The sequence below is a fragment of the Falco peregrinus genome, chromosome 5 (assembly GCF_023634155.1).
Source record: "Falco peregrinus isolate bFalPer1 chromosome 5, bFalPer1.pri, whole genome shotgun sequence".
Taxonomy (NCBI): domain Eukaryota; kingdom Metazoa; phylum Chordata; class Aves; order Falconiformes; family Falconidae; genus Falco; species Falco peregrinus.
Window position 1 is genome coordinate 102,122,427 of NC_073725.1, and position 26,587 is coordinate 102,149,013.

Genomic DNA, 26,587 nt, shown 5'->3' on the forward strand with positions numbered 1-26,587 from the left:
CCATTTTCTCACCATGTCTGTTACCCTCTGTGTTTTTCTCTCTCTTCTCAGGTGTTCTGTGTCTCAGATCTGAGCTCTATCCCATCAGCCTTTGTACTAACAGTCTCTGAGGCTCCTGGTTTACCCATAACGCATCCTTTTTTCTTTCACTTCTCTATTTCACCAAAACGTCTTCCTAAACCTACAGTCTTCCTACAGGCACTTTTTAATTTACCCTTTGAACTTTGACATTACTACACCAACTTAATTCTTCCTTTGAAGGACACTTGCCCTGTTAGTAAATGCATGGAGGTCTCGTATTCGGACTCTTGTCTGAAAAGTTCATATTGTTTGCTTTTGTATATGAAGACTCTTCAAGTCTCTGCTTTTACTGGTGAGACACTTGCTGTAGCCTTGCGGCTTTCATCTCGCTGCAGAAGAGTGCTGACAATGTTTGGTTCCTACGTTACAACAGATACCCCAACCGCCAAAATGGCCTTGAGACCACTCATGAGGATAATTTTTGGCGTGTTTTTGGAGAAGCTTTGGAGGATTTGGAAACATGCGGCCAGTCTGAACTTTTGAGGGAGATTGAGGTAAATCGCTTTCTGCATTTGCTACTGACTGGTTTGCTCTTGCCATAAATGTTAGACTGTTTCCCCAGATCATCCCTGTGCTGCCGGTGGTGTGAAGAAGGGTTCAAGTTTAATGCGTGTCAGTGTTTGCGCTAATGGATAACGATGTCTCATTAGGCAGTTGCTTGCGTGCACTTTTTCCCCGAGCCGATGACTTACCCACCAGGAGCTCCATGCTCTTTTGGCAAACTGTTGCTGGCCAACGATCTTCAGATGACTGTTGGCAAACCTTCCCCATCAAATGGTAAACCCTCTGCTTGGAGAGACATTGTCTGTCCAAAGCACTTAAAGGCCAAGCAAAAGGAGCCCCCCAAAACCCCACGGGGACTAAAGCCTTGGCTTACTTCAAATATAGACAGGCCCAACATATATCTTGCATTCAGCTGTCACTCTGCCGGAAACTGTTTCAGTGAAATAGGTAATTGGAAGCTTTTCAGCTAGCCTTCCCCATGGAAAAATCTGAGAAAGTAATTGCTTCCTGCAGAAATAAAGGTGTTTCCTCTCTTCACAAACCACTTTCTCTTTTCTTTATCCAAAATGCTTTGGAGGTCATGTTATTGTGTCCGGTTACAGGGTGAGGAACCCAGATTTCTGAGCTGTGGGATGCAAATAAAGGCTTTCCTCGAGACTGTTGAGCAGTGGGAAGCAAACATGCCTGGCAGGATGGGGCCCATGCTGCTTCGCTCCCTGATTCAGCTCCCGTAGCCCAAAAGAAGGAGCGGGACCCTACGAGCTCATCTCTCCCCCTGCCTTCGGGGTGCAGAGGACTGGCAAATGCTCACTCGGTTGTGCCCTCTGTCACCTCCAGCGGGAGGTTTCTTTATGCACAATTGTGTATCATTTAGGCTTCAGCAAAAAGGGCAATTTCCAAATAATTGGAGATGGAAAAGGAAAGTCCTGTTTTGGTCTGCATGGTGACAGGGGACTTACAGATTGTTCTTTCCTCCTTGATCCTTAGCAACTCCCAAGTGGAGGAGGAAGTCTCAATTAAATTCATTGTGCTGAAGCATGAAACAGTGTATTTATTATCTTAACTGCTTAAGAAAATGCTGACTTAAAAAAAAAAGAAAAACAACACCCAAACTCCTGGCCTGCACAAACTGTAATTTCTCCCCTGGATCACTTATTTCCTGGACCTGACAGTATTTAGAAATTAGTTTAGGCAGCCACTATCCGCCTTTCTGAATTGTTGTTGACTGCTTAAGAGAAAGTACCCCTCTGAAATGATGTGTAGATGTTTCTCTTCTGCATAATGGCTGGCATCTAAATGTAAAAGAAAGGATTGGCTGGACTACTGTGAAATGCAAGGATAGACAAAATAGCTTTCTGCCCAATCCATTCCTTTTCCAGAGCTCTGTGGTGCAGAGGTGCTGTTTTAAGACTTTGGAGCTTGGACAGTTATAGCAATGCTTTTAAAAATGTAAAGAAATTTTATGAAAAGCTGAGTATATCTGGGGTTTTGGTGTATTTAGCACATTTCTAGAATATTTTGGAAAGTTCTGGGAACAAAAGGAAAGTGCTACTTTTCTTAGTAGAAGTCTGATGGTTTTCAACTCCCCTTTTTATCGAATCCAAAGTACCACTGATCTGTTCCTCCCTCTCCATGTGCCCATCCTTCCTGAGGCATGGTATGGAATATGCAGTTCACTGGGGCTTTTGCTGGATCACAGGTTTCTAAGCCCCAGCTCCTGGCCTCCTGTGATTTTATGACAGTTACAGATTTTATCTTTCTTAAAATTATTTTTTTAAATTTGACCCTTCTTTCCCTACAGTTGGGAAAAAAAATATTAAAAAAGTGTGATGCAAGATGACTCAAGATAGCCAGGAAACAGGTTTGCACACAGTAGCAATCCAGCCCCAGACTATGGGGTATGGGTAGAAACAGGCTTTTCCCAGGATGTCTAATGGAGTGGCTGCTCCTGCTTTGCTTTGAGGGCAGCCAAGACATGGGGAAAAGTAACGTGGGGCAGTCACAGGCTGGAGAAGTCCAGAATTGTCCTTTCTGCTGCTTGCACTTAGCCCAAAGCACCTTCCAATTTACTTATGGTGCTGCAAGGAGTATTTAAATACCTTGAAGACAGAGGAGCCAACTGCTGTTGGGTACCGGCTGGTTACGGTGTTTGCAGCACGTGAGGGAGGACAGTAGCGCAGCGTGCACAGACCTTTCTGTTCTCCTCGCTAGTGCTGCAGTGCTGGCGTTGGTACGGCATGGTGCGGTGTCCTGGGGGTGCTGAGGCTGCCCGAGGTCAGTGAACGAATGTGCCCTGGTTGGCTGCGCTGCTGTTTGTTAATCTGTGTTTGAAGTATGTGGTAAGTCAGTGTCCTTCTAGCATGTAGCAGGTATTTGAGTTTTGTCCAGACTCGAGTGGATTAAGTCATTTTTGTGTGAAGACCTGAAAAGTGCAAAGCTAAAAGGTTTTCTGTATTTTATCCATGTCTTTTTGGGGATAACGTGGGTAGTGCTGGCATTTTCGTACTGCCACCAGAAATCACTTTATTTGCTTTTGTTCCAGCTTGGAGCAAATAACTGGAGGGTCTTGATTAGGGATTTAGTCATGAAATATCAGTAATATTGCCCTTGTGCGCAGCAGCAGTTGCTTTTTGACTTGCCACGTTTAGCTTTGCAGAATTTTGCTATCTGCTCCCTACCTTTCCTTTCCTTTCTTCTCCCTTTTGACATTTAATGGGACTGCAGACCCTTGGAGCCTGAACTTTGAAATGACAGTTTTCATTATGTCGTTTAAATGGACTGTGTGACCTGGAGTCAGTTGAGGTTCCACAGACTGGATTCTTGACTCCTTCGTTAGCTTTGATCAATGTAATCTCATTAGTGAAAAGCGTTGCCAAATGGAGTAGAATCTACTTAGGGGCATCTTTTAATGGATGCTATCAAGGATGACCAGGTTTAAATACTACTTAATTTCATATTTTTAACTCAGTTTTGCTCTGTGACAGCTCCCATTTACTGACAGATAAAATCCTAATTTCTCACTGAATTGGCCTCAGCGGAGTCCAAGATACTGAGTTCCCTGGGCCATTGCCAGCACCGTGCGATGCTGACGGTGAGCTGCAGCCCAGCCCTCGGGATAGGTTGGAGAGCCAGGCAGACAGTGGTTTCTCTGGGAGCCCCCTGAGGTTGAGATGTTCATCCTTCTTGACTACCAAGAAGGTTCCTGCACAAGATGAGGTCTGCCTGGCCCTGTCTGCATAGAAGGGGCCATCAAAAAATATGGAGATGCTTCCTTTTGGGATAAAGCTCCATGTTGGGGTGGGGGTGGAGAGTACACAGCAGGTCGGTGATAGACCTGGCAGCAGTCTCCTGAGGTCTGGAAATGCCTTTTATAGCTAACTGCAGAAGAGCTTCTTGATTAATGAGAACAGTGGTGCCCTCCTGTTGTCTGTGCCACTTTTGTTGCTGTGTGCTCCATCTCTTCCTGCTGCTGGGTCAGCAGAGTGACTTTGTGCCCTTGTCCTACAGGCATCCATCATGACAGGGAGCGTGCACAACCTGGGCCTGGAGAGCAGCAAGCTGCTCCTGGACTCTGTCAACCCATCAGGACTAAGTCCATTGAGGAAAGCAAACTCAAGCTGTGATGACGGGCAGACTGAGGGCAGCAGTTCTCCTGCCAAGAAGAACGAAAGGAACCTGGACATGAAGAAGATTGAGAAGGAGATGCAGGAAATCATGTCCCCTACCCCCCTTGAGTTTCACAAGGTTTGTGTTGCTGCAGCACTGCATACCTTGACGGTTAAAGCTGTAGAAGCTTTGCAACCTTGTAGAAAATCTGTCTTGATAGGCACCCTCAGAAAATGCCTCCACCAAGGTCTGCAGCAACAGTTTTTAGATGAAGCAAAGATTAAGGTGAAGGGACCTCTTCGGAAGAGTAATGGGATTTAGCTGCCATGCTTGAGCAGGGTTCAAACCTGTGCTTTGTTCTTTCTCTTTATTATATGAGAATTCCAGGTCCTTGTGTTCTGGGGTTTATTAATTGGTGCTATCTGTACAAGCGAGAGAGCTCAAAGTGTGGCCCTTGTGGAGACCCATCAACCCTTTTCCAGTAGCACGCTTCATTCAGTAGGCCACTTTTCATATAAAAAATAACTTACAATAACTTTAAAGTAACTTATTTTCCCTCCCCTTCCACTCTACCCCCAGCCTTTCCTGAAGGGCATGCAAACGGTGGGATGTCAGTGTTGGGATACTTGTTTGAATTCAGTACCCAGCTGAATGTAGCCAGTTTAAGCATGGTGCAAGGCAACAGTAATTAGAGAAAGTAATTAACTGTAGATGCTGCTGATACAGAATGCAGGCACGGAAGGGAGCTGGAGAGGTTTCAAAAAAATTAATTGCCTTTTTCTTTCCTAGTGTGACTTTAGAATGAAACCTGCAGTTATGATAGCTGGAAAAAACAACTTTTTCATGTTTGATCTGCTCTCGTCCTTCAGGGCATGGCTAATGTGTCTTTAAATAAAACTCCTTCATACCTGAAGGAGGAGAGCTGTGTAATTAGGCATGTCATGTAGGGTGACTCTTCATTCTGCTGGAGCATCAGGTGTTGGCTGTGTTTGGAGATGAGGTTGAGGCCAGGTGAGCTGCTCCTGTCCATCATCCTGGGCACTGTCCTTCCCAAGGACCACACGTCCATGAGGCTCACCCAGCCAAGAGCACAGTGATGGAGTTAAAGCCTCATGGTGGAGATGCACTCCGGGTTCATGGGAGATAAAGGGAGATTTTGGTGGTGGTGGTGAATTAGTTGTCCCTGGCTCCCATGTTACTCCATGGCCAGATACACTTCCAGCAGGGCACTCCTCCTTTAGATGATGCCAAAGCATGACATGCTCAAGGGAAGGGCAATGAGGTTACCCATTTCTTGTTCTCAGTACGTCAGCACCTATAGATACGATTTTTCTGAAAGGAACTCATGAATAATATGGAGAAGTTTAGATGTTCCTGTGGAGTCATGTATTAAAAATGAGCTGTCTTCACATTTGACACACTACATTGAAAATTCCCTGTGAACATGTTGATTTTTTGTGTGCTGGTCTGGCATACACAGAGGGTGCACAGTGTAGCCTGGGCCAGGGCAGGCGATGCTCCATTAATAACAGTTGCTTTGTTGCTCTTTGGGTGGAATACGGCGGCTGTCTGTACTACACTGCTTGCTTTTCCTTCCACGTTCAAGGGAGAGGGACTGTTGTGGTTTTGGTTATATGCCAGTCACCAAAGCACTTCTCCATGGGATCTACCCAAGATTATAGTGTCCGGTAAATAAGGCTCAATCTGTATTAGCTGCCCAGGCTAAGAAACATCTGCCCAGGGGACCCAGAGCAGAATTGCTGTAGGTCCGCACACATTACCTATGTTACTCCTATCCTGCCAACCCCAGCCCTCCTTCTGCTGCATTAAAACATGTCTTTTCTGTTTCTGCCCCTCCAGATGACACTTCACAAAGACCCAGAGAGCAAAGACTTTGGATTCAGTGTGTCGGATGGCCTGTTAGAAAAAGGTGTCTATGTAAATATGGTCCGTCCGGATGGGCCAGCAGATCAGTGTGGCCTCAAGCCATATGACAGAGTGCTTCAGGTAATAAATGCAAAATGCAGTTCTGGAGGCTGGGACGGAGTGAATGAGTGGCTGAGAGGAAGAGAGAAGTGAGACCCATCCATGGCAGCACTAACTTTAATGAAAGGTAATAGTTAGCCAACTAGGTGAGCTCATAGCCACCGAGCAAGACCTGTGTTTTATAATGAGAAATCACTAGGTAGTACCCCCAGGTGGTACCCCCAGGTTACACCTATTCCAGGACACAGCCTGTCCCGGCACTGGCCTTTTTGAGCTTGGGCAGCTCAAAACAACCAAAAAGCTGTGTTGCTTCTTGTCCTCACCCTCGGTCCCTTTCCTGTCTTGTAAGAGGGTGATTTTTGGATGAATTAGACTGTGTTGACCAATATGTGTTCCTGCGAAGCCCCATGTGGAGTTAAGTGGCGTTCATGAATCTCTGTGCATGCCTTTGAGAACAAAAAGAGTTTTCTAGGAAACAGATCCTTCAAGCAAAGTGTTTTTCATGGATGTTTTTCTTTGAAAGATACTTGATTTGAAATAGCTGATGCAGAAACAGAATAAAACCTGTGGTCAAAAGCACAGTCTGTAATAAATGAGACATGGGCATATTGGACTACCAGAGGGATGCTAAGAGCATGGTGAGTTTTGGAGATGGAGAGGAGCTTTGTATGGATGAATACCAACTATTTTAGCTTTGGGGCAACTCAAACAGCAACTGGGAAAGTGCAACCCCAATGGAAAAATTGCCACCATTTGGAAATGCAGATATTGTGACCATATTTGGAAACAGAAAGCTGTTTTACTAATTTCTAGGCGGGGGTTGTTAGCCAGTAGGATTAGAGCCAATATATTATGTACATCAGGTAACTGGAGAACTGGCAGCGCTGTGGGGAACCTTGTTTAAGCTTGTTATGGTCTCTAGCCAATTGGCTGCTATACAATTATTCCTTCTCGGCTTCAAATAAAAGATGGTGCAAGAATGAACAAGAAGCTAATTAGGCTCTGGGCTGCCTTTCTGTTGAATGTTGGATGTGTCGCTTTTTGCAAGTGCCAAGTGCTCTGGGAGGTGTGCCCAAAATCCTAAACAGAGCGGCATGGAGACTTCCGACACCCCGCTTCCACATGCTGCACTGCCTGGCTTACACCTACAAAAAGAAGAGGAGATTACCATCATGTTGATGTGTGGAGTTGTGAATGAGGGATTGCAGGGTATGGGCAACTCCTGTCAAGAAGTACAGAGATGCGTTGCTGAGGATGCTTCACAGTGCTGCTGATTATGGGCATGGTGGTGTGCCTGAAGGTCAGTGAAACACCTCGTCCCTGCTGTAACAGACCCTCTGCCTCTCAGCTGGATGGATTAGCTGGAGCACGGCATTGCACTGATGGCACTTCTGCACTGGAACTGCCTGGCTGGCATAGGGCAAAGGCAGAGCAAACTCATGGCTTATTTCTCCTTGTCCATGTGTGGTCTAGAAGTGATCCTTAGTTACTACACTGTAAGGAGCAGCACTGGGATCAGCTGTGTGGACACCAGCTAGGGCAAGGGGACACTGCTACCATCACAGAGCCCAGCTCCATGGGCATACATTAATGCTGGGAAAGGGTTTTGGGTGGAAGGGTTGCATGGACTCATCCAGCCCTTACCCAGAGAAGGAAGCAACGCCTGGCCTTGGGGGTTATGTTCGCTCCAGAGGTGGGTGGGAAATTCCTTTCTCCCTTCTCTGCTTCCCCTCCCCATGCTGTTTGCCAGCCCTCTCCATCCTGGAGTTGTTGTGGCACCAAGCCCAGGTGCTCTGGTAGCTGTAGGCAAGAGAGTTGGGGTGGTTCTTGCAGGTGACCCAGCCTAGAGATGTGCTTGAATGTCTGCAAGAGTCAACAGTAAAAGTGCTTTCACTGCTGAATCCTGCAGAGAGAATTTGCAGCCGCCTTCTGAGCCCACATGAAATGCATCCAGACTCCTCTGAAACGAAGGATATAAATGGGGAGAGAAGGAGCAGAAACTGTTTAGTCTCAATTTACCGCTGGCTGAGCTGGAAAATGGTTGGCAGAAGCCTCAGGGTCTGAGCTGTATTTGTTTTCTAGGCACTGAATACCCCATATCACAAATGTAAGGCCAGTAAAAGCCATGGTGGCAACAAAAATCATGTAAAATGGCAACCTTTTTCCTACAGGCTTGAACTGGAGAGCTGGTTTTGAGCCCTGCAGTATTAAACACTGCCCCAGAAAATTAAATACTGCCCCAGAAACCGGGGGTCAGGGTTTATGCCTGGTCTAGACATTTTTTCTCCCCCTTCCTCTCCCAGTTATTGCATCATTTCTCAGCTAAGCAAGGATGTGGTCATCCTGCAGGGGTGCCCCCCACTGTGCTCTGCTGTGAACCTGGAATCAGGGACCCCCAAGAGTTGTGTGTTTTCACAGGTGTGGGTTTAGCACCAACCTTGCATTTTCTATCTAACAAACATGGTCTTTTTGTTGTTCCTCCCCATGGCACGTCCTCAATCCATACCGGCAGGTAAACCGCATCCGGACAAGAGACTTTGACTGCTGTCTGGCTGTTCCCCTGATTTCGGAGGCTGGAGATAAGCTGGACCTGGTGATTAGCCGGAACCCCTTGGCACTGGCTGCCAACGCTCCCCTGGAGGGGAACAGAGAGCTGCCAGCACAGGTGGCCCGTGGCGCCGAGGTCAAGGCGAGTGTCCAGACGCTCTGAGCAGCAGGAGCAGAGCAGGTGGTACCCAGGGCCTCTGCTGAGCCATTGTGGTATTTGGGGTGTTTTTCCGGGTTTTTGCACTGGTATTTGTAAATGCTGTGTGTACCATCACCTGCAAGCGGAGAGGTGGGTCCTCAGTGAGCCTGTAGACCGCCAAGTGTTGCTGGGAGGGTCAGAGCTGGATGCGCATCGTGGGCTGTGGGCAGCGCTAGCGTTGGGATGAGCTGCTGATGGCAGGAAGGAGTATCCACAGCCATCACCCATGGCGAGGCATCCCTCTGTGCCCTGGTCATTGGAGTGTGTGGGGTCCCACCTCCGACCATCCTCCTCACCCTGAAGGCCTTGGCCGTCCTATAAACACACATGGTGCTATTATGCTTCTTGTTTGCTCGTTAATTGCGTACAGCAAGACTGAATCGCCTTTCCTTTTCTGTTGTGCTCAGCTCCATCCATTAAATACTCCCAATAAATTGATTTGCACAGCCCCTTGCACTCCTGGTGCAGAGCTGTGGAGAGCCCTGTTTAAAAGATATTTCAAAATGTGCTTGAGAGTGGCTAGATGCAATTCTTTTTCAAAAATTAGTGTTTGCTGCTGCCTCTTTATCAGCCCCATCCACACTCCCTGCCAGGGCTGGCTTGCCCTGCAGTGGGATGAGGTGCCTCATCTTGCTGTTGATTCCTGTGAGCAATGTGGTTACCTGTGCTGGAGTGGTTACTACAGAGCAGAGGGCTGTACCCAGGGCTAAAGGCCTTGAATACCTGCCCAAATCCTCAACCACCTCGTTTGTCTGGGCTTTATGGAGAGCCCTTACTTGCAAACCTGGCCCGTGCCTGCAAGTCAGTAGCAGGAAAGCGATCTTCCCAGGGCTGTCCCTGATGTTTTTGAATTACTAAAACCTTGTTGTCTCCCCTCAGGCAGTGGCGTGAGAAGCCCTTCATTAGATGGAGGCTGTCCCCCCTGTGTCCCACGTGGGCTGTGCGGTGTGTGTGCCCACGCAGGTTTGGCTGCTCGCCCCCGGCCACCCGCCTTTGCCTGTCGCTGGCCTTTCCGTGGCTTTGCAAGCATGATGCCCTGTGGTCGCTCCCCTCCCTCCTGAAAGCCCCCAGCCCCACAGGGAAGAGGGGTTGTGATGTTTGCGTCAGTTCCCTTATCGGCCTGCCATGTTTCACGTGTTAGCACTTTATGATGATGTTCATGTGCTGGTGGTGGTGTGAACCTGGCATCGCTTTCCCCAGGAAGGCTCGGGCACAGTGGCGGCGAGCCCGCCGCCCCCCACTCACCCCATCAGTTCCTCCATCACCAGCTGTGCGCCAGTGGTGCGTGTAGGGTGTTGAATGGGTGTATGGCACAAGTTATTGCTCTGTGAGCCAGGACTCATCCCTCCACCATCTGTCCCCGAGCCACTTTGCGACTCCGTCCCTCTGCAATAGCGCAACGTATCAGGGTGTTTCTTCCAGACACGTGCCCGGCCCCATCCTGCTATTTGTCGTTGTAGCCATTTTCTCTTCGAGTATGCAATATCCCATACCATTGCTGCCACAACTAGATAATGTGCCATAACTGATACTGTGGAGCATTGACAGTGCAGCCGAAAGTGTTTTTATATGCAATATTCTGAGCAGCAGAAGCTCACTGGGGCTTCTTATAGGTTTTTAATGAAGACTTTTGTTAAAGGCTTTAAAAAAAAAAAAAAAAGGAAGAAAAACTTGGTCCTTGTATCCCTTCCTATGCATTTTGAATGATATGAAGATGAAATGCATTACTTAAATGTGTATTTTTATCCATATATTAGAGTGTATTCCTTGTAAAGTATTTTTATATGCTAATTTTCTTATGTATCTATGAAAGCACAATATTTAAAAGTACAGCATTTCAAAGAATATTTTAGTCCTGTTTTGGACTTATTTGTAAATCTCTGTATTTAAATGGGATTGCAATGACTTTGACTTTTTTTTTTAATTAAATAAAAGCAAATGAAATTCACTTGTTCTGTTTTGTGCCTCTTTCTGCTGGAGGATGAAGGTGAGGCAGAACTCTGCTTCCAGCCCTATTTTAACTCGCCAGAGCACCCCTGGTTTAGGACACACCTTGAAGGACAAGGTTGGGCCACATAGAGGGTTTTCTTGGGGGGCCACTGCTTGTAGGCTACCAGTGTAGGGCTGGGGTTGTCCTTTGCTACTGTCCAGCAGCAGGACGTGGGTTGCTTCCCTCCCTGTGGGCATGCACATGGTTACAGCAAAGCACATGGTGGCTGTGACGTGGCTATGGCAGTGTTTGCAAAGCCGTGGTTAATCCCTGGGGATGGGTTAGGAAACTGCTGGAGGATCATGTGCTGGCAAGAGGTGTCTCACCTGGTGCTTAGCACCCTGCAGCTCTTAGTGGGGGTGCCCTGAGGAGCTGCGCCGTGGTTGCCAAATTATCCCACCTCTGAAACCAGGTATCCAAAGATATGACTGCTGCGAACCCAGAATGTAGTTCTTTGTGTCCGTGTGTTGACGATTTTTTTCCCTTTACTCTTACAATGGGGTTTGGGGCACCCTGCGCTCCCAGTGGGGCAGCACAGGCTGGGACGCTCCCCGGAGAGGGCCATAGGGAATCTGTGCTCACTGGCATGGAAAGGGTGAGCTGGGTTTCGCAGCCCTTCATGGCCAAGTGGGTAATGCAGGAATTTTTGGAGACCCTGAGCATGGTATGGAAATGCTCCTGGTTAGACCTGGGGAATCATTGCCACATAAACAAGCCTTATCTGCCATCTCTGGCTGCCCTCCTGGGGCGCAGGCTTCTGAACAAAGCCCTTTGCAGCTTTGGCACCAGGGCCTTGCCAAAGCTGCGCCGAGCCAACCGAGGCACCGGGGCCATGGCCGGTTTAGCGAGCGCCCGTGCAACGTGACCTGTGGGGTGTTGGAGCGAACAGCAGGGAAAAGGTTCGCACGGTGCTGCTCCCCTGGTATGTGCTGCTGGCACCTCGGTGGGCAGCGTGTCCTCCTGCTAACGTCAGTCACGTCAGTCACCTCATGTCCTGTGTGCCTCGGCTCAGGGAGCCGGCTGCCAGCTGTGGGCAGGTGACAGCCACCCGTGGCAGGTAGATAAAACCCTTTGGCAGCAGATCGTGGCACTTAGTGGCTTTTTTAATTACTTCTTTATTGTATTTTGACCTGAGACACGTTGCGGTTGCTGCCTGTGCCAGTATCAGGCTGCTCAGCCCAGGCACTGAAGGCTTCACCGATGGGAAGAGAAATCCGTGACAAAGTCCTTAAATCGCACCCAGCCAAAAGCCCCTGGATAAAGACAGCTGTGGGGCGGATCCTGGGCATGGGATGCTGGAGCCTCGGCAGTGGTCAGGGCCTAATGCACAAATGCTTTATTTTTCATAAATCACGGCCACCTACGTGTTGTTTTTTCTTTCCCTACCTCAAACAAGGATTTAAAGAAAAACCTCTCTCATGTAGCCTTCGCCTGTTGGACTGAACAGGCCATCAGTGAGCCTGAAATAACCAGGAAAATAAATGTTGGGGTTTTGGTTTTTCTTCCTGTTGGGCTTTTTGGTGTATTTGAAACCCCTGGCAGTGGTATCGACAGCAGCAGCCGCGCCCTGGGATGGCAACTCATGCAGCTGCAGTCTGCGCCCCGTGAAGGGACCATGGAAAGCTGGTGGCTGCAGGGACAGCCTTGTGAGGGCATCAGCTCTCGTTTCCAATAAATAAAGGAAAAAAAGGGAAAAAGAAGGGTGAGGGGGTGGGGAAGGTGACTTTCTCATGTAATACTCAGCATATGCCCAGCTGAACTTGATGAAGTGTGGGTGGAGGGAAAACAAAGCACCGGTGAAGCCAGGCCATAGGCTGGGCAGGACTGAAATGGTGTGGGCTGGGACCAGCACTAACCTTCAGGCTCAGCCAAAGTCATTGCTGAAGGGGAAGGGGGGGAAAAAAAAGCCCAACAAACCAAACCACTGCTGCTGCTGACCCAGGGATGCCTTAGCCCTTGCTGGGCAGTGCTTGAAATTAGAGGGGACACAGCTGCGACTGCTGATCCCCACTGAGCCCAGCTGTAGCCCATACCGTATGACGGGATGCTCAGTGATAAAACTGGGGAGAGTGGAGGTGGGTGGGGGTGGTCACTGTTGGGGAACTGGCCAGGCATTGCTTGGTTAGTGGTAATGGTTTTCTTTTGCATTACTTGTTTTTCTTGGTTTTGTTGTTTTCTTTGTTGTGGGTTGGGGTGGGTTTTTTTCTGCTTTTTTTTTTTTTTTTTAATTATTAAGCTGTCTGTCTCCTAAGCCACAAATTTTTGTACTTTTACCCTTCCAATGCTCTTCCCCGTCCACTGGGTGAGGGGGTGAGGGAGGGGCTGTGTGGGGCTGAGCTGCTGGGGGGGGGTGCAGCTGTCGCGGACATGAAGTCAGATCAGTGAGCTGGGCCAAGCTGCTTATGAGCAGGGCTTTTATTATTTTAAAATGGAATATTTTATAAGGAGGAAAAAACCCACAATGAACAACCCCACAATAAATAACAGGTTTAAAGGAAGAACTGAGCTACTCAAAGACCAAAAAAAGAGAATCTGAGAGCATAATTGGTTTATAAAGGAAAGTTTTATTTTCAGTTATAAGGTGATTACAAACTCATCTAAAAAAGCAAAGATGACTTAAAAATATCCATATACATTTTATTTATCTAAAAAGCAAAACAGAACCTGCAAAATACAAACATTTACCATATACACAAAGGCTACGGGGTTTTTTAGGATTAAATTACACTCCAGGATTTTTTTCAAATACAAATATTCCGTTTTGGAACACACAAAAAATGTTTTAAAATGTTTTAAAAATATTTTAAAGTTGTTTTTTTAAAAAAAAGTTCAGATGACATTTTTAAGGAGGCCATCGTCAATGCCTCCTCACTGTATGTGCTACTCATCACATTACTGTAGTCACAGTTGCTAGGAATTTAAATAATAAAAAAACCACCACTGTTTTTTAGCCAAATACATCAAACAAGCTGGACCACCTCTTATAACGTGAAGTCCCTGGCAACGTTATCAGGTAACAATCACAATATTACACCGGAGAAAAACAACATCCTATTGAACAACGAGCACTTCAGAACAGTACTGGGATGCTGAAATGCTGAGAGACTGCCGCTGGCTTCCAGGACAGGAGCAGATGACAAACTAACTCAACTTGCCCCTTCAGGTATGTTTGGGGTTTGTTTTTCAGTCTCTCAACATGATTTTGCCACTGTTCTCTTTTTTTTTTTTTTTTTTTTTTCTTTATATGTTGAAAAAAAAATCAAATCTTTTTAACATCTCAACTGCAGAAGCAGATAGATTTAGAAACAATATGTATCGTGCTAACATGTACTATGCTACAGGACCGGAGCCTTCCCCTGTGTATGCACACACAAAAGCACACTTGCACAGTTCCTTAGTGTAATCGTTGCACTTTTTTTTTTTTTTTTTTTTTAAATTTTCCCCCTTTATTTCTTCTGATTTCTCCAGTCAGCCCATGTTTCCCCTGTGCTGCAAATGGGAGAGCGAGCTGCACTGTCCTGCTGCACACCACAGAGCCAGACCAGGAGAAGAAGCCTCAGAAAACTTGCCCCCTTTTAAATTGTTTTTAATTTACTTTACTCCTACAGCTCAAGGATGTGTAAAGCTTGTGGCAATTAAATTCTGACACTTTTACTGAGTATTTCAAACCAGGACACAGCAGTGATACAAAACCAGCTGTGGCTGCTCTGCTTTTCAGCAGCCCAGCAGTACCAGCAGGGTCGGGCTCTTTCCCAGTTGCAAACTCTGTCACTAAAGTTTTCCGCCTCTGATGGGGATGGGTGGGGGGATTTGTTTTCTTAATGTTTTCAATCTGCAAAATTCTGAGCTTGCCTCATTTTTTTTTGTTTTGTTTTGTTTTGGTCAAATGGTGTCTGAAGCTTTTTCTGCTTGTTTTAGGACATAGGTAAATTGAAATCACCAATTCAGACTGACAATTGGAAAAAACAGAAAAAAAAAAAAAGATTTTTCCCTGTTATTTTTTAATAGACAAAAACAAATTAAGATTTATTTTTTTTTAAGTGGAGAAGCATCATCTGTGTACAGATTTATTTTGGGCTCGGCAGCAAAGAGCCATGATCTGGTGGAGGATGCAGGGGTGGATCAGGCAATTTTCCAGCTGGGTTACGCTCAAGTCTTCTTTGAGCAAGCTTTCCCATCAAGTCAAATTGACCATTGACACCAACAGAAAAATTTTGTGACCAAAGTATGGAGCTGAGGGAGCCTCTTCTGCAGTCGTTAGTAGGTTTTTTAGGTGTCAAGTGTCACCAACTGAATACTCTTTTCTTAAGATCTGCTTTGATCACAACAAATAAAACAAGCTACCAGAGGCTGACAGTTCCTGACCTTTGCTGATGCAAACATACAAATACACAATTACATATCAATCCTAACCGCAAGGCTTTGAAGACTGATTTTGGAGAAAAAAAAGTCTGACGCAACTGCCTGAACTCACCTCACCCAACCCCCCCATACCAGGAGACATGCGGTGCTTACAGGGAGACAGGAGAGTTTTCCAGTCCAACTTTAAGGCTTCCTTGGAGGGGCAAGAGTCCAGGATTTTGTCATTACTTTCCACCACCCTCAACTCGGGAAATGCCATTGGGACACCCTGGCAGGTTGGCTCTTTGCAGGGATGTGGTATCTAAACTTTTCTAGTCCTCATCCTAAACAGATCTGCAAGACTTACACACGTGACTTGCAGAGCAGGCATAGAAGCAACGTTCTCGCTTGTGTGTGTGCATATGAGGGTGAAAGATTTCATCTACTAGTCTACTTTAACACAGATTTATTTTATTTTTTTTTACTGAAAGTGAGCAACTTCTATTGAATCTCCTTGGAAATGATGTCAGGGTCATCTTTCTTCCAAGTGTACTTGAGCTGCTTAACTAACTTGTCCACTCCATTCAATGCACAGCTTATTTAACATTTTATATACATTATGCCTCCATGAGCAGTCCTGCAGTGACCACAAGACATGGAAGCTAATAATCAGTTATTCAAAAACGTTCAAATTCTTCTCCCACGGACAGAGTTTTGCCATGGATGCAACAAGTGGGAGCTCTGAACCTGTGTGACAAGCACGACATCAACAAAACTTAGGTCTCCTTAGCAAATAAAAACAGACAAGGAGGAGACTTGTAAAAGGCCTGTTGAATGGAAATGTCCATGTGTCTTCAGATCTACCCGACTTGGCTAACGCTGAGACAAAGAGGAACCAGGAGTATCTGCAGTTGAGAAAGGAGGATGCACATAGGACTGAAACAGCTGCAGAAGGTGCTGTCCTGACAGTGACATTAAAGGCTCTGCTGATGGTTTTAGGGGTTTTTTTTGGTGTTACAGCAACTGTAAGGCTGCGCCTTTTTTTTTTTTTTTGTTTCCCCTTTTTCCTCCTCTCCCCAAGAACAGTAGCCAAACCCAGTTTTGCTGAGCTGTTCCAGCAGACCACCTTAGCACCCCTCTGCTCCAGGAGCTGCACTGCTGCTGCGCGGTGACCACCGGCACTGTCCTAGATGGCAAGTACAGCTGCTAGACTTCTGTATTTTCATTTACCACACAAGAACAAATCCATTGTGGACCTACTATCTCACACTTTACAGAGGACTTTTCAAAGTGTGTGGATCTGTTTGGACCAGATGCGAAGGAAAGCTATGGATGAGAAGGAGAATGAGAACAATAACAACAACAAAAACCAGTTCTATTTATGAAATCATACTGTTTAAATACCAAAGTCAAGTCCCTTACAATAGATGCTCATTCAGTCATAACTAGTGACAGGTGAACTGAAAAAGTCTGGAAAACTGAGAAAAATAAGAAACAGGCTGGAGACTCTTGTGGGGTAAATGTTCCCCTTTATGTTTCTACTATGTCTTGATTTCAGTTCAGCTGGAAATAAATACTGCTGAGACTCTGCTGTTTTCAAGCCCAGAAGAACCCACAAATACAAGGGCACATGAAATGCGGAAAGTTGTGGGTTTTGCCTTGTTTTATTCTGATTTTAAACTCAGGGATCTGTTTCTAAAGATCTCGTGCCAGAAACTGCACTAATTTTTTCCCTGGATCCAAACCAGTTCATCTATCACTAGTCGTGATTTTCTAATATAAAGTTCCTCATTAACATAAGACAGGTAAAATAGGTCACAAGTTTTTAAACAATCAGGAGAAAAACCACCCCAGTTGCATTTGCAGTCAGAAAAAGGTAGAAAACACAGACTTCTTTAAAAATTATTTTAAATAAATTTGGCAGAGGATCATGTTGAAATGCAAATCTACCACCAAGAAAAGTTCAGAAATCTGATAAAAGTGTTAGGAAAAACTCCAAAACTGTAAAAATGTGAGTGTGCTCATTGGAACTCAAACCCCCAGATAAAACAAGAAGAATTAATTACATTTTTTTCAGAGGGGATGGAAGAGGGGAGAGGGGAACTGTTTTCCAGAAACAATAATTTCTTAGCTCTTCGTGAGTCCCAGCCCTCCTTTGCAGTCGTGCCGAAGAGCACAGCAGGGCCAGCGAAGTTGACACAGAGAACGCTTCAATGAGGTTGTTGCATATGTGCGAGACATTTTCACTTGGTACATGGAAGCGACTGATTTCAATGGCACAGTTTATAATGAAATGGGGCTGGGTTCTAGTTCTCTAGTAGTTGTACTTTGAAAAGTGTAGTATTAGCCCTCTGGTTCTTCAAGCAAAGACACTCCACAACGCGGGAGATGGCTAAATACCCCGCTGACTCGCCGGAGACATCTTTGATGTAGCCAAACCATTTTTTTCCCCCTAACTAAAGCTTGTCTCAGCTCTATAGCACGGAAAGAGATGTGCAAACTGTATCTCAAACGCAATTATATGACAATGTATATATATATAAAAAATAAATCAAGCATCAGTGTTTCATCTGCACTCACAGAAACCATTAATTTAGACCCCGCACACACCTGCTGCTCCCTCTCCACCAAGGCAAGTGTGCCTGTTTATTGCAGACACTAATTGCAACTCAAAAATGAGGGTCCAAGCTGAAGCCCACTAAAAGAATTATCTTTGATCACATTTCCTTGCCTTTGCTAGTTAAAGGCTATTAAAAAAGAAAATCAGCTGTATGCCTGTTTCTTTACTTCGGGCACATTTGATGACACCTAGTGGCTCACAGAGTTCCTCCAGTGACCTTCGGATGGCTATTGCCACTGGCCCAGCAGGTGACATTAGTTGTTTGCCATCTCCAGCTGTGAAAAATTTTCATTCATAACTCTCATAATACAGCAACCAGAAAAAAGAAAACAAAAGCAATTCTGCTGTGGCTGGTTTTGTTGCTGCAATTCAGCTATCTGATGTAAAAATTTGTATGAATTCAAACTAGGAAGATTTTGAAAGTTATAGATGCAGCCACTTTTCACTTTTTCTTTTTAAAATTATTTTGGTCCATCTCTTAGTTTTAAATCACTCCTTTTCTGTTACAGGAAAACCAACAAGCTAATAAACAAGTGTTTTTGCTGGTGTGGCCAGTTAGCCCATGGGACAAGAAAAAATAAAATAAAACTACTGCATAGGAATGTTAAGAACTGGATACGCTCCTGTTTAACTGACAAACTCTGCCCTGACAGACTAAGCTGACAGCTGAGTAAGTAGATACAAACTCTGCTTTTATCAGGCATTTCCTCTAAATACCTTTGCATAGCCTAACTGTGGTATCATAAGAAGAAACAACCTCTCCCTCTAATACAATGCCCACAGGAAAAGGTTGTTTCACCAGAGAAGCTGTTCCCAGCACAACCTGCTGAAGTTAAAAAAAAAAACAAAACAAAATTAAAAAAAAGCTTTTGCCCATGTTTTGGACAGTCTTCAGGGAGCAATTCCCCATGGAAACATCCACCTGGCCCACATGAAGCGGAACCCCCGTTCCTATACTCTTTGTAGTGGTTTCTCTTCACCCCCCCATCTAACCTGGAACAGTGTGCAACTCCTCCTGACCAAATACAAAGGATTTCAGTGTTACATGTTCCCTTTGCTTTAACTTAAAACCCCAAAAGCCGCATTTCTTCAGCAGATAAGATTCATGAGCCTCACAAATATGTCTGCCACTCTCCACCCCCCCCCCCTAAAAAATAGAATAAAACTACGGTTTAACCCAATAATGGGCAAGGAGAGTGGGGGCCTAAGTCCACTACTGCTATGTAGTAACATGGGACGAGGGACTTAGTCCTTTCGTCTGTTCCCCCAACAGTAACGAACCTCCCCCCAAATAAATAAATAAAGCAAATCCTGTTACCGAACTTGGCAAAGCATTTTTGAGATACATGGATTAAAAGCACCTGTTTACTAGAGTGATATTATTATCTCAATTACTATTATTATTAACAACGTGTTTGTTATAAATACCAGCGAAACCAGGTGTAGGTGAGTGGTTTTGTTCCTCTCGTTGGGGATGACCTGGTTTGTGTTCACCTTTGGACGGTCAGAGTCCAGAAGGGATTCTTTTTATGTTTCTGCCTGAAACCAAAGTCCAAGTGAGCAAGCGAACACCTGAAGCACCCAGAGGGCAGCTGCTGCTTTTCCCCCTCTCAGCTCCTCAGCCCTTGCCCCTGCTGCCCTCCCCGTTTGCAGAATTCAAGTTTACACCGGTGCCACCACACTAAAACATGCTTTGCTGGAAAACTCAGGAACAGGTACTCCACCTCCCTGCTCACACACAAACAGTAGGCATTCCACTGAAGTAAAAAAACCCCAAAAATCTAAAATAATAAAAAAAAAAAAAAGAAAAATAAAAGAAGAGTGAACCACGATAAAACCTGCAAATGCCTTCCTAAAGTCCTCCTCTCGCCTGTGTGACGGCGTCCCCATGCTGAGCTTGGGAGGGACGGCCGCAAGGCTTTTCACACCCAACTTCTCTGCCTCCCACGCAAACTCTCTGCTCCAGCTGTATCTTAGTTCAGGGACTGTGCTAAACGTAACTGTACCCTTTCCCCAACGTGACCCTGAAGCCTGTCGTTTACCACAATTGAACCAGAGGGTGGAAATACTACACCTTTGAAAATTCTCTTGAAACAGCGTCTTTTTTAAAATCGTATCTCTCAACAGAGCTCCTTTTGTGTGTTCTGTAGGTTACCCTGCTCCCAATCATACCAGCACCTAAAATTGCTTTCTGAGACTTGAATGTATTGCTGGCGAGACAATCAATTCAAGTGGTAAGGTGTATAATATTTAGAGATAAAGATATATATATTTAAAAAAACCCAATAATAGTAAATTCCTGTAATATGTCTAGTCTGATATGAAAGCTCTCCCTCTACAGAGAGACATCTGCTGTGATTACCTTACAAAATATTAAAAAAAAAACACACACAAAAAATAACTTTCTCTGTGAGAAATAAAAATAAATCCTAGTGCAAATATAAAGCTCTGTAAACCTGGTCCTATGAGAATCTATGGTTAGTAAACGGCAGTTAAAGCAGGTTTATCCTCTCACAGAGAGAGCTCACATCATGGTTTCCACAATGATATGAGTTGGCTTGATCAATCCGCCATTCGAAGTTCCATTGGGGCAGAAGGGGGTGCCACTCTCCGTTTCTTTGGACCACCGATTCACTTCCTTGGGGGCAGCCACCGCCTTTATCCTCTGAAAGAAAGAAGAAAAGTGACAGTGAGAAGACCAAGCGACCCCTGCGTCTCCGTGCGCAGGATGGAGGACGTGGCAATCCGAGGATGAGGATGGGGGCTGTCAGAGCCGTGCGTATGCCACGTGGCTCCGCAACGACGTGGGGCCCCGAGCTGTGGAGCGCCGTGTTCAGCTTCTGCTCAGCTGCAGAGCCGGGCTTGACGCAGGCAAGTCAGACCCGCGAGGGCACTCATGGCATCCTGCAGCACCCTGCATGCTGGGCTTTCTGTGCTGCAGCTGCTGATCAAATGAGGCGCGTTCCCCTTCCTCATTTAGAAACAGCTCTGCCTTCTAGCCCAGCCGTTCAGTGCCAAGTGGCAACTTCTCTCCTACATCTCAGTGCACAAAGGAAGAACTAAGTGGCATCTGACCAGTGTTTACTCTCTTTCCTAACATGGCCTTTGAGGAGTGTTTTGGCTACTTTTAGACTTGTCTCTCAATTGATGGTGACAATGCAGGCAGGAAAATAAACACTCATGCTCTGGCCACAGCTGAAAAAGACCATTAACATTTGGAGGAAAACAAATGCAAGCATTTGTGCTCTGGGAAACATTCTTTTTTAACTCTATTCTCTCTTTTTTTCCTAACCCAAAGTGCCCCACTTTCTCCTCCAAGAATACCCTGGACTGCATTTAAGATGACCTCATTAGGCAAAACCAAAACTAATCGGAAACCTTCGAAGAGAATTGCTAAGTTTCACGCTTACGCAGTCTTTAAAAACTTTCCACTGGAAGAAAAACAAACCGGGGGAACCTGTGCTGAACTGTGAAGGGCAAGAGATTGCCTGCAAATCCAAACCTGAGAGAATCTGCACTGCCAAGTCTGAATCCGACCCAAAGTTTTTCAAAGACTGGGGCAACCTGGATCCAGTGTTTCAATTTGATTAATTAGGAATAAAAAAAAAAAAAAAAAATTAAAGAAAGCTAAGCTGCAAAGTGAAGCTCATTGGCAGGAGGGTTTGACTTTTATTCAGTCTCCCAGAGCAAAGGCCATGCCTGAGAGCCACACAATCCACAGGTGGATCCAAATTTCCCTGAAATGAGCTCTTACACAGCCAAGTTTGACCCAGGCTTCTCTCTCCTTTTCTCAGTGATTTTTTAGGATGGTGCTTCCTTGTCTCTGCGGGCTGGAGAAGAGAGACCTAGCACTCAGAAACACCCCAGTCCTGGAGCGCTTGTCTGCACATGGAGGCAACAATTTGCCAGGCTGAAAACTGCAGAAGTGGGACGCAAGTAAAGTCACTTGGCGTTTGTCTGAGGACAGAATGCTTTGTGTTTGTTCTGTTTCTACTGTTTGCCCAAAGGACAGGTGATCTTTAACTGCCTTATTTGCATTCACTGCAGGAGAGGCACCCAACTTTGCCCTACCTGGACAAGGGGGCAGTTCTCCAAGCACTATGCTTATTTTGTATAAAACACAGCAAGCTGAAGCTCCCTTTCCCCTCCAGCCAGCCAACCAGCTGCTCTTACCTCAATGAGCGACCCATCTGACTGTATGATGCGGATGACCATCACCATAGGGATGCAGATCATGGAGGAAAGGGCGAGAACCCAGCCCAGGCCAATTGCCCAGTCTGGGTACGTGTAGACCTTGTTGTAGGTCAGTGGTTTGTACTTGGCCAAAGAAAAGATAAAGCACCCCTGTGGATGAGAAAAGAAAACAGAGTGAGGCTCAAAAAACGCTGAAAGCTGTAGGGCTCTGGTGTTACCACTGGCCCTAAGGAAGAGAGGCACTGAAAGGCAGAGCTGATAATACCGTATGTATTTTAAACCAATGGGGGAATTAGTCTTCAATTTAAATTATTGAAAAAGCATCTGCATCTGCTTATAGCATCTGCTGCTTGACAACAGTGTTAAGCGATGGTGCTGAACAGCTGCAGTACACTGCCTCTTCTTTTTGAGGGCTCAAATATTCGGTGTACGTTGCAAGGAGCTTACCGAGATGTTCTTCCCAGCCAATTAAATACTTCACGCTGAGTGCCTGTCTCAGACTGCTAAAGTCTTTTCGTTAAAATGGCCTAGTAGTCCTATTACTTAAAGTAGGGACTGCTCTTTGGAGAGCGAGTTTTCTGTGCCATGAATGTAGTATTTTGCCAATCCTAAGAAAAATCCACTTAAATGTTGCCAATTGCAGTTTGCACAGGCAAAGTGGAGAGCTGTCATGTGAACAGCTAACATCTGAGAACATAATGCCTTTTGAGGGGTTTGTTCAAGCCTTCAGCATCTCTTTGCAAATTGCTCTCTGAATGCAACAGCCTGCACTTGAAGAGAAGTGGTGAGAGGTGGCCCCGAGCAGCCGCGTGGAAGAATTGAAAGGGCACGGGTCAGTACTCACCACGCAAAGAACTGGAGTGATCACAATCCAGCTCCATTTCATCCAGGGACCAGGTCTGTATCCAATCATATCCTCAATGGCATCATAAATATTATCAGCGCCTGTAACAGACAGTGAGCGCATTTTTAAGGACTGAGCATATAAAAGCCACGTAAGGACTGTAGGATTACAGCCTCTTTCCTACCCCCACACCCCAATGGGTATTTAAAGGGAAGATGAGGGTGTCAGATGTGTTGCTGAAATGCTTCCCATAGCTGTGAAGTTCAAGATAATTTTCTCCTTGAGAAAGGCTGGGGGACTCTCTCATCCTATGCATCCCCCATTATTCGGATGCGGGAGGGCAACGCCGAGCCCTCCTGCCCCCGTCACGTGCCCACTCCTCTCCCCAGACTTTCACTGAACTTGCCAGAAGGATCACCCTGGGAAGGACATGACAGCAAATGGTACCCCCTGCTTCTACAGAAATCTGACTGATGCAAAATGAAGGCTTTGTTTTGCTTTTCTAAGGACATGGAGTACACGAAGAATCAGGGAAATAACCAGTCCCAAGCAGCAAACATCTTCTGATGGTTCCTCAGCTACCGTCTCGGGCAGCTACAGAGGCTACTGTCAGTCCCTGGTACTCGGCATTGCCTGAAAATAACGGGACAGAATAAACTTTCCCGTCAGCTTTCTTTTTGTATTTTCTGTTTGATTGGCTTGCCCCCTGAGGACATTGCAGCGCTGAAAAGAAATGCGCTGAGAGACAAACAGAAATTTTCACGGCTGGCCAAACTTTCAACTCTCATCTCTAAACTTAACACATGTAAATGCTTAATTGTGCCTTTATTAATTACCAATGGAAAAATACTCATTTTTGTGTGGAAAAACACTGCAGGCTGGCTTCATCCCAGATGCATACTTGTCTCCCAGAGGTCAGTGCAAATTTATATTAATGGCATGTGTCTGTTGCTGGGAAGAAGATTCTGGGATGGCTGATGATTAAATGTTTGGCTAGCAAAATTGTCACTGACTCATCAAAAGGTATTAGATGAAAGGATTCTCACTTACCATAAACCCAGGCTACAGCAATACATTCAAAGAATGCAACCCACAAAAGGCATACACCACTAGCTGCATAGTAGTCAAAGAGTTGAAAAACATACATGCCACCCTGTAAAAAAGAGACACAATGGATTACGATCCAACAGGGAAAAAACCTGAACATTTCAGACCCAGCTTCCAGTAACCAACATATCTGAATGATCGTTGTCTAACAAGAAGAAATACCAAGCAAGTAGGTAAGGTAAATATTTGGCATTGCCTTCCCCAGGGAATATACATGTTTACTACAGGAAGCATTCCAAACAAGATAAGGATTAAACAAAATTAAGCCACTTAGTATAATCTTCTGAGACACTTATATCTTTCCTCTTTAAAAGTATTTTAGGATGGGCATTTACAGAAACAAATGATGTAAGGAAGTAACAGGTCACCTAACGTTAACACCTCCAAATACTAAACATGGAAGTCGGTTCATCAGGAGGGTCTTCATTTATAAATTGAGTGGAAGGACTTTTTTGTAAGAATAGTTCATTTTTTTCTTTCTAACTCTCTTGACTTATACTACTATGTTAGAGTCTTGGCTCTCACTACAGTGGAACTGTATATACCCGCACTTTTACTTGAAATGCTGTGTTTGTTGGGCACCTCCGTTACAGGTGCTATTTTAACTTCCCAATCGTGCTCTTCCAGTTGTTTTTAAAATCTGGCTTGGATTTTAGTTTGGAGATAAATATCACAGCAGTGCAGCCACTGGAACATATTCCCATCTTGTTTACACTAGAATAAATCCAGTGGTATTTAATCGAGTCAAGTCTATGTAACTAAGATAAAAATCTTTCCCTGCATGCACTGGATGGATTCTTAATCTGCTCTGCTGAAGGTTCCCAATGTGTTTCATCATTTAGAGCCAGATGTTAATATTCATACTCATGTTGATTAGTACCTGAGATCAGATTGAATTTAATGAGATTTTATGTCTCTGTTCCTCTGACTGAAAAGGAAGGAGTATACAGCGCCCTTTCAAAATGCTTTCAGATCTAGGGATGAAAGATACTCTGTAGATCTAAGGAGCACTGCTCCTCTGAGTGGCTAATCCCATGCACTCTCATTCATAGCTAAAACTGGTCTGAAAACTGGCTAAAAAGTAGGCAATTTCCAGCACCAGTGCTACTCACCTCAGTCACCATAGTTAGTCCCAGAAGATAGCTAAGGAAACATACTATAGCGATGAAGATTTCCCGTCGGTAACCCTTCCTTAGGAAGGATGGGTGCAGATCAACTAATGACGTGATCTGTCCTTCAACTTCAACAAACTAAAGGGGAAGAACAACAACAAAGAAACGTGACTTGAAAATTACCCACCATGTATTTTATCCAGGCTCATACTTCAACACCCTATCTTAGTCTGTGGCAAAATGCTGCTCTGAGTAAGTAAATCAAAGCCATTCCTCTGTAACCCAGAGGTGGAAGCGTGGGGGTAATTTTCAGGTTGGAACAAGCTTTCAGAATTGCTGTTCATTTCCTAGCAGCCTTACAAACTACCAAAGGGGCTCTGTAAATGCAAGCCACAAGGATAAAGGAAGTTAATTTGATGACAGGAAGGCACTTATGTGGCTTTTATGTTGTAGCTGTTCCAGACGAATACAAGATGTACGCTAGAAAAGAGGCAGAGAGAAACCCCTCCAAAAAAGCATGAGCTAGAAGATTACCCCCCAGCCTTTTTCTGATGTGCCAGAAAACCTCACAGGTACTAGTTAGGTTAATGCCACAATTGGATATAATTCTACTCGTGGGCTTGCTAGTCAAAATCTAGCCAAGGGAAAGCAAGCTTTGATGTGAAACAGCAGCTCGTCTTGCCTGAACTTGTCTTTTCTGAACCTGTGAGCAGAGTACCGCTGGCTGAGGCTCTGGGGTACTTCTGCCCCATACGAAGATTTGGTAAGCTATTTGCATGTGTAAACCAAAAACGAAGCTCTGAATAGATAAGCTGAAAAGATCTTACTTTATCTAGCTTCACGATAACTGTATCTGTACTTACTTGCCATTGGAAAACTACATGTAAGATATGTAACTTGAGTTAATCAAATAACCCAGACTGGGTTTGAATACAAGTTTAAAGTTAATTGGAAACCAGATGCATTTCACCCATTGAGAAAAGCAACTCCTGAACTCCCCCCAGGCAAATCCAAAGAAAGGTTTATTCAGCCTGGCAAGGTACGTAAGCACCAAGTTCACTGAAGACATGAGGATACCATGGAGAACCAAGGCTCCCTTTGTAGAAATGATCTTCATTTCAAGTGGCTACATCATCTTGCAACTAATGAGCTACCACAGGGGGTCTATGAAATAGCATTACCTCAAGGAAAGCCGCCTTTTCCTAGCCAGTCTCTGTACTGCTCTTACAGTGTGCCCACAAGTGCCCTGTAACAACTCTCCCCCCTCTGACCACAAGCTGGAGCTCCGCTTTGGATTGTGCTGCCTCCTGTCTTGTTACTTTGACTTCTGTAAAACTGGTTTTCTTTAAATGCAACCCTTTCCTTTGGGCTGATTTGATCTTAAACTGCACCAGCATTCCAGAAACCTGTTTGACTGCACTCCAAAAAAACAGAGGGGTGGAGGAGAGAAATTAAG

The 26,587-nt window shown here is 45.2% G+C and overlaps 2 protein-coding genes across 18 annotated transcripts in view; one reads left to right on the forward strand and one right to left on the reverse strand.

The window, feature by feature from the left end:
- Window positions 1-10,871, forward strand: part of GRIP2 (glutamate receptor interacting protein 2) — a 285,038-nt gene extending 274,167 nt beyond the window's left edge. For 3 of the 4 annotated variants that reach the window (XM_027793920.2, XM_005229990.4, XM_027793917.2), the window contains exons 21-24: window positions 455-575; window positions 4,093-4,329; window positions 6,052-6,198; window positions 8,690-10,871. In XM_027793920.2, the coding sequence (XP_027649721.2) occupies window positions 455-575; window positions 4,093-4,329; window positions 6,052-6,198; window positions 8,690-8,887 (703 nt within the window). In that variant the 3' untranslated portion in view covers window positions 8,888-10,871. The remainder of the gene's footprint in view (window positions 1-454; window positions 576-4,092; window positions 4,330-6,051; window positions 6,199-8,689) is intronic. The other variant, XM_055806301.1, reaches the window with a different exon arrangement.
- Window positions 10,872-13,457: 2,586 nt separating this feature from the next.
- The window catches only part of SLC6A6 (solute carrier family 6 member 6), a 121,383-nt gene continuing 108,253 nt past the window's right edge, over window positions 13,458-26,587 (reverse strand). For all 14 annotated transcript variants that reach the window (XM_055804980.1, XM_055804979.1, XM_055804973.1 and 11 more), the window contains 5 exons: window positions 25,132-25,269; window positions 23,963-24,065; window positions 22,913-23,013; window positions 22,048-22,218; window positions 13,458-20,539 (listed from right to left, as the gene is read on the reverse strand). In XM_055804980.1, coding sequence (XP_055660955.1) covers window positions 20,399-20,539; window positions 22,048-22,218; window positions 22,913-23,013; window positions 23,963-24,065; window positions 25,132-25,269 — 654 coding nt within the window. In that variant the 3' untranslated portion in view covers window positions 13,458-20,398. The remainder of the gene's footprint in view (window positions 20,540-22,047; window positions 22,219-22,912; window positions 23,014-23,962; window positions 24,066-25,131; window positions 25,270-26,587) is intronic.